Here is a 7,027-nt window from a genome sequence, read left to right as displayed (position 1 = left end):
GTCAGTAATATTTGTAATTCTCTCTATAATTTTGGTCAAACTCGTGATACTTTGACTCTCCAAGAAAGTTAGAATGACTTATAATTTTGAACGGAAGGAATAAAGATGACATGCAAACTGCAATTTGATGCAAATCTATTCCTATCATTTTCAAATCCAAAAAACAAAAAAAATCAAAGCCAAAGTACATAATGATTGACTCAAAATAACTCTGTACCAATCTTTTGATGACTAGAGGGAGTAAGTTAAAAAGGCTAAGAAATGGATCCTGGTAATATAATATGATTGCTATTTCAAACATGCATATGGCATATAACTTGAACTCAAAACATCATAAGTTGGGAAACTGCATTACGAATGTATGAAGCTGGCAAAAACATGCATATGTCTGAAGTCTGAACTAGCACATGTGGCAATGCTTCTGTTGCAGGAATAGAGGTGGATTTACAGCGTAATAGCTAATTGGACAATATAAGTCCATAAAACAGGGAACATAAGGAATCAGCCAGACATAATATAATGGTCAAGGGTGCAGAGGTCACGCACTCTGTTGCGATCCACATCATATGAGATCAGCTTCCGGGTGTAGGAATTCAAAACGAACAGCGTGTTGCCATCCGGATGAATGGCAACCACGGTGTAGTCAGCTCTAGCGTCGCGGCAACGCTCTCTTCCAGACAGCCGCACGCAGCTCACGGTGTGCTTGAGGACCCATTGTTTTGTAGTACCATGGTGATCCTCAATAACCCAGATGGACAGGTCACAGCCGGCAGATCCATGGCTGACGCAATGCAGGCGCCCTTGAGACTGGCCAAAGAAGAGCACGCGGCGGCCGCAAGGATGATCCACGCTGTGCACATCGATCGGCACCGGGATGATGCTCCGTGTCTTGCCTTCCACATCCACCTCAAGCATCACATAATCATCATCCACCATGACCAACAAATACAGGGCACCATTGACGAAAGCACCTCTGCTCGTAAATATACCTTTGTTGACGCCGACATAGCGTCGCCGCCATGCTTCCGTCGGCCTACCCTGTTCTTCTGGGCTCCAATCTTTCTCGCTGTGGCTCCAAGCCCTAGTTTCCGACGAGTAGGCGAGCACTGTGACCAGGCCTTCCTGCTCCTCCCAGAACATGACGATGTGGAAGTGGGAGGAGACTGCCGGATCGTAGAGCAGATAGGCCCTGGTGCAAAGGCAACGCCTCGCGTCTGCAGTCCAGATGCCAGGCACCACCACGCACTGCTCCGTCGCGGGGTTGAAGACGATGTACCCCATCGATTCAGGCGGCTCCTGGCCGTACTCGAAGAGCAGGAGACCATTGCAGGAATCAGAGATTACGCGTAGCCTGCAATCGATTCCGGCGGGCAGCTCATCGAGGAAGGGAAAGGAAGGGTCCAGCAGGGGAGGGGGCGCGGCGGATGTCCCCAACAGGTCGACGAATTCGTGGAACGACAGTGTACCATCGTCAGGGAAGACGGTACTGAAGAACCCTACCAGAGTTTGGGGCAGGATCTTGCCGTGGAGGGGATCGGCGATGATGTCGCGCCAGCGCTTGCAGACGCACTTGGATAGGTGGAGGGACTTGACGGGGAGACGCGAGAACACGTCCACGAGGGCATCGTCGGGGAGGCAGGCCGCCACCGCCGCCGCGCTGCTCCTCCTAGGGTTGGGGCAATCCATGCCGCAGGCCGGTAAACAGTTTGGGATTGAAGGACGATGGCTTGCCTTCAACTTTTCATTTTATATATGATATAAATATATATGTATATTGCTCTGTTTGTTACGTGAGAGATTACATATATACACGGTACAACTCCAATTCAACTCACGGCCTGATTGGTTCCGTATGAGTCTTAATGGAGTCCCGTGTCTCTATTTTCAAGACTCTTATCACTACCAGAATCCGGCTCATTACCGAGTGTCAAAATAGGGTTCCATACTTCCATGGCACTCAACAAAGAAGCTCTTTAACGAGTGTCAAAAAAAACCATCGGCAAAAAAAGAAACTCTCGGCAAAGAGGGTTCTTTGCCGAGTGTAAAAAAAACACTCGGCAAAGAAGGTCTTTGCCGAGTATTTTTTTTTACACTTAGCAAAGAGCCCGCTTTGCCGAGTGTTTTTTTTATACTCGGCAAAGACCTTCTTTACCGCGTGACAAAAAAAACACTCAGCAAAGAAATTTCAAATCCAATTTTAAAGTCCTAAACAAATTTAAATAAAAAAGTTTTGAACTACAAAGTTGTATAACTTCTCAAGATCTACAGTCTTTATTTTGATCATTTCTTCATTTGAAAAAGTAAAAATAAATTTGTTCACAAATTTTACATCTCTCTCCTATAAGAGAGATATATAAGATTTGTAAAAAATATTAGAATTATCATGATAGATGAACAAATGACCAAACAATAAAAATAAACTTTGTAGATCTGGACAAGTTATGAAATTTTATAGTTGACAATTTTTTCACTTGAGTTTATCTTGTCATTCAAAACTGTATCTTTATTTAAAAAAATTTAAATTCGATTTTTTGAAATGACCTTGGATGGAAAAACTTCCTAAATAAACTTTGTAAATCTCAAAAAGTTATAAAACTTTTTAGTTGACAACTTTTGATTTAAAATCATCTTGCCATGAAAAACTACATCTTTATTTGAAAATTTTTAAATTTGATTTTCTGAAATTACTCGGATGAAAAAACTCCCTGAATAAACTTTATAGGTCTTGAAAAGTTATGAAACTTTGTAGTTGATAACTTTTTGATTTAAAATCATCTTGTCATGCAAAAACTATGTTTAAATTTCTTAAATTTGAAATTCAAATTTTGTAAACGACCTCACAAGGAGAAACTCCCTAAATGAAAATTATAGATCTCAAAAAGTTTTTACAACTTTTTTATTTGATATCGTTTAAGGGATCAAATAATCAATTTATATGTGATTTGGTAAAATATAGGAGGAACTGAAACACAATATAGACATAAACGATGGTGTAGTGCACTGGTTAAGGAGAGAGGTGCGTGTGAGGGAGGTAAGAATCCCACCATGGGAAAATGCCGAAAAAAAGTTAGTGGGCACTGGCCGATGGCAGACCTCCCCGCAAAAAACACTCGACAAAGCCTTTTTCTCTATTTTTTGGATTTTTTCATTTTCATCTTTGCCGAGTGTCAGGTACTTGATAAAGACCCCTTTACTGATCAGAAATTTTTCGTGTGCTCTTTGCCGAGTGTGGCACTCGGCAAAGGCTTTGCCAAGTGTATTTGGGCCTTTGCTGAGTGCCAGAGACACTCAGCAAAGCCCCTGTGTCCCGTAGTGTATATATGGTACAACTTCAGTTCAACTCACGGCCTGATTGGTTCCATATGAGTCTCAATGGGGTTCCATGTTTATATATTCAAGACTATATATATATATATATATATATATATATATATATATATATATATATATATTAGAAACAATATAGACAAGTCTCATCTCCCCTCTCTTTATTTATACTATGCCACATCAACTTTTTTTTGCGGGACACACTTACAGATGCAGACGCTCACATACACAAGCGCACATACTCCTATGAATACACACACGCACACCCTACCTCTATAAGGACCTCCGAAGAACTAAGTTCGACCGGTAAATTTTGAGATTGACGAAAGCCATAAAACTCTAATAAAACATCCACAGTCGAATTAGAATTAGATTCTAGGACTAATCTATTCGAGGTTCACATAGTCCTATCCTACTTAGCATGATTAATCTATATATACCTGATACAAATATGTATATAAAATATTAAAATGAGAAAATTTCTCTCCTCTACTTTTTCATCTATATTAGCGAACGTGCCTATGTGTTGCTAAAATTGGACTCCATATCGTTCATCACTAAAAGCGAGTTGTTCTATCCTATGATCCCCGGTCATGAGTATAGGTTACATGTGAGTCACGGAGGGCATGGCCAAGTACATCATAAAATCGGGACCCTGTGTCGATCATCGCCAGACACAAGTTGTTTCAACTTGTATAAGCATGGATCTTGAGTCCAGGTTACATACAAGAAGGTTACATTAAGAGACACAGAGGAGACATGAGATGGATGAAAAAATAAGATGAAATTTTGGTTCTTTAATATTAGGTTTAGATTTAGATAGATAATATTAGGTATAGATACAGATTAGTCCATCTCATCACATCTTACTCTTCCCCATCTGCATCTCTATGATATCATCCATTCATTTTCAATCCAAATCCATCATGGGATCGGATCACGTTTCCAATACAAATCCAACATAATACAAAAGAGTCCATGTTTCGAACAACATATGTCTAGCCACATTGCAGAGTTTGATTGCAAGACATGCCGCAAGTCATTCAGGTGATCATGCAAGCTGTACGTTCTGTTGTAAAGCACACACATATGTGCTAGTCTAAAGTTATAGAAAGCATAGAGGCCAGGATGACTACCAAAAGTTTGATTTTACAAATTGAAGTAGGTGCACATTATTCTTTGAAAACTTTTTACTAAGTGAAGGGCTTAATATTTCATTATGAGTTTTGAAATCAACTTTTGATCAAAGGCATTCTAAATTTGTTGTTTCCTTGAACTACAGTAGAATCAGCTTCCTGTTGGATACGACAAATTTCTTAGTCCTATTGCACAAAGCACAAAATATGGATAAGTTGCAGATAGCTCTCATGATATTTTTTGTTGTTATTGTTGTTTGTCATGTTCTGTTATCATAACAATGTAGTATACTCCCTATATCCCATAGTAAATCAACTCCTGGAGTCGCCTATGTCAAACTACCTTGAGTTTGGCCAACTTTATATGAGAAGAGTAACAACATCTACATCACCACATAACTCTCCAGTCTCCTCCATTATTCCGGGAAACTAACACCAGTGTCAATCCTTCATCAATCATCCCGAGTGGCAACACCAAATCCTAGCCTATACAGCACATCATGTTCTGGAATGGCGTGGCCCATGCCTGTCATGCTCACACATGCATGTTACTGATGACACTGGTGCCAATCGTCCATAATCATCCCTAGTGGCAAAATCAAGTCCATCTTGCACCACATCATGTCGTGGAGCGTCGCAGGCCAAGTCCACCTATATAAATTGGGTGAACATATATGTAGTCAAAATTCCATACATGACTAAAACTATATTGCAACATAACATTAAACATGGACCAAGGATTTATTTGATTTAATTAAATAAAATATAGGCCAAACCTATATTAAATCTAACATTTATTACAAACACATCCTCCTAGAGCACGAGGCGGAGAACACAACCAGCTAGATGTTGCTCTCCTAGAAGGTCTTGCCGTCAATGAGCTATTTCCCGCTGGGATGGCTGTTGATGTGCAGGCAGATGCCCTCCTGCACCTTAGATGCACAACTTGGACATCGATCTATTTGCTCGCGAGCACCTTGACCTTTATCCTGGAACCACCATGGAAGGTTCACTTGATGGTTGGTTGCCAATAGTATTTCATTATGAATTTTGGCAATTTTTAGTCCACCTCGAAACCCCAGAATCTTGCTAATGATTGGATAAGAGAAAAAACAAAACCACAAAGGACAGTGTCCTTTGTAAATGGACATCCCTATATCTATATCTATATCTATATCTATATCTATATCTATATCTATATCTATATCTATATCTATATCTATATCTACATCTATATTAAAGAGGCAAAATTTCTCTTCATCCATTTTTTCGTCCATCTCCCCTATGTCCCATACGTGACCCAGACTCTTGATCCATACTCATACAAGTTAGAACAACTCATTTCTAGCAATGATGAATACAGAGTCCGATTACAATATGTACATAAACTAACTAACATGATGTGCACCTTAGGTTTTCCTAGTGTGTTCTACTTACTCAACACACAAATAGTTTTGCAACATTGAGCTAATCTTAACAGCTAGACTATGTCAATCTAGAAAAGGTAATAAAGGACACACAAGTCAAGCACAAAAGCAAAAGCTTAAATATTGTAAGTAAAGATCAAGTCAAAAGAGGATAAACACTTGGAGACAAGGTGATTTTTCACTTATTATTAGTGTTGAGCTTGCCATAAAGGCTTGCACAACCATCGTAATTGCTAGAAGCTACAAAGGCTCACCATACAATTGCCACCCATTTTAAACACTTGGTGTGGTCCACTACAAAGCTTCACGCCCCACACTAAATCACTTTTGCCCCATCCAAAACCAGAGTGTTGATGTTGCTGCAAGGTCACCAAGACCTCAAGTGTTTTGGCCTAGAAAGGCTATAAGGACACACAAGGCCAGTCACTCAAACTCTCTACTAAAAGGTCTCTCTTACAAAGATGAACACTATGCAATTGAGAGGGCAGATGGACGGCACATAGGATCACCTGCTCTTGCTTCTAGCAGCCTTAGGGCACTCCTACTGCCTCAGGCAGGTGAGTAGGAACCCACATATGTCACAAATCAACACTATAGCTAGCCACTTATATTTTCCAAAATTTTGTGTATCTCACCGAGTGATATTGTGACCCTTGGACCTCTCACTAAATCATCCAATTGGAATCATTGACTTTTTGCCACTAACACTAGGACCAACATCACCAGATGTTATACCAATTCCATTACTAATCATCACCACGTAGGCCATGTGGGCCTTGAGCCCACATTAGGTGTATGACATCACTCCCCCTTCTCTGATCAGCATGTCCTCATGCTGAATCATCGTTCAATCTTTGGTGCCCTCTGATGGGGGGCTGATTCCCTAGGGTATCTCTGCGATTTGGATGGTGAGGTGGCCCATGGTGTCGTTGAAGTCATTGGTGTTGATGTGGTAGTCAGAGAACTAGAGGTAGTAGGCACATGAGCTGAAGTAACCTAAGATGTAGTAGTTGTTGGTTCAAGCCTCCCATTGGTTCATGGATGCAACAGGGTGCATAGATGGTAGCGCTAGGAAGCGTTCTTGGAAAGTGTAGAGTCTACATCACCCGTGGAGGTCATGGGAACGAGTGCACCTGA

At 40.7% G+C, this 7,027-nt stretch overlaps 1 protein-coding gene across 1 annotated transcript; it reads right to left on the bottom strand.

Moving 5' to 3' along the window:
- LOC8063631 lies at positions 502 to 1,686 on the bottom strand. The gene has a single exon (XM_002459420.2). It carries the CDS (start codon positions 1,684 to 1,686, stop codon positions 502 to 504), a length of 1,185 nt encoding a protein of 394 aa, XP_002459465.1.

Source organism: Sorghum bicolor, chromosome 2, assembly GCF_000003195.3.
Source record: "Sorghum bicolor cultivar BTx623 chromosome 2, Sorghum_bicolor_NCBIv3, whole genome shotgun sequence".
Taxonomy (NCBI): Eukaryota; Viridiplantae; Streptophyta; class Magnoliopsida; order Poales; family Poaceae; genus Sorghum; species Sorghum bicolor.
The sequence above is the reverse complement of the archived record's forward strand: the minus strand, read 5'-3'. Positions and strand labels throughout refer to the sequence as shown.

What these genes read in the sequence shown, in the direction of transcription:
- LOC8063631 (XM_002459420.2), bottom strand. Translation starts at nt 1,686, where the DNA reads ATGGATTGCCCCAACCCTAGGAGGAGCAGCGCGGCGGCGGTGGCGGCC.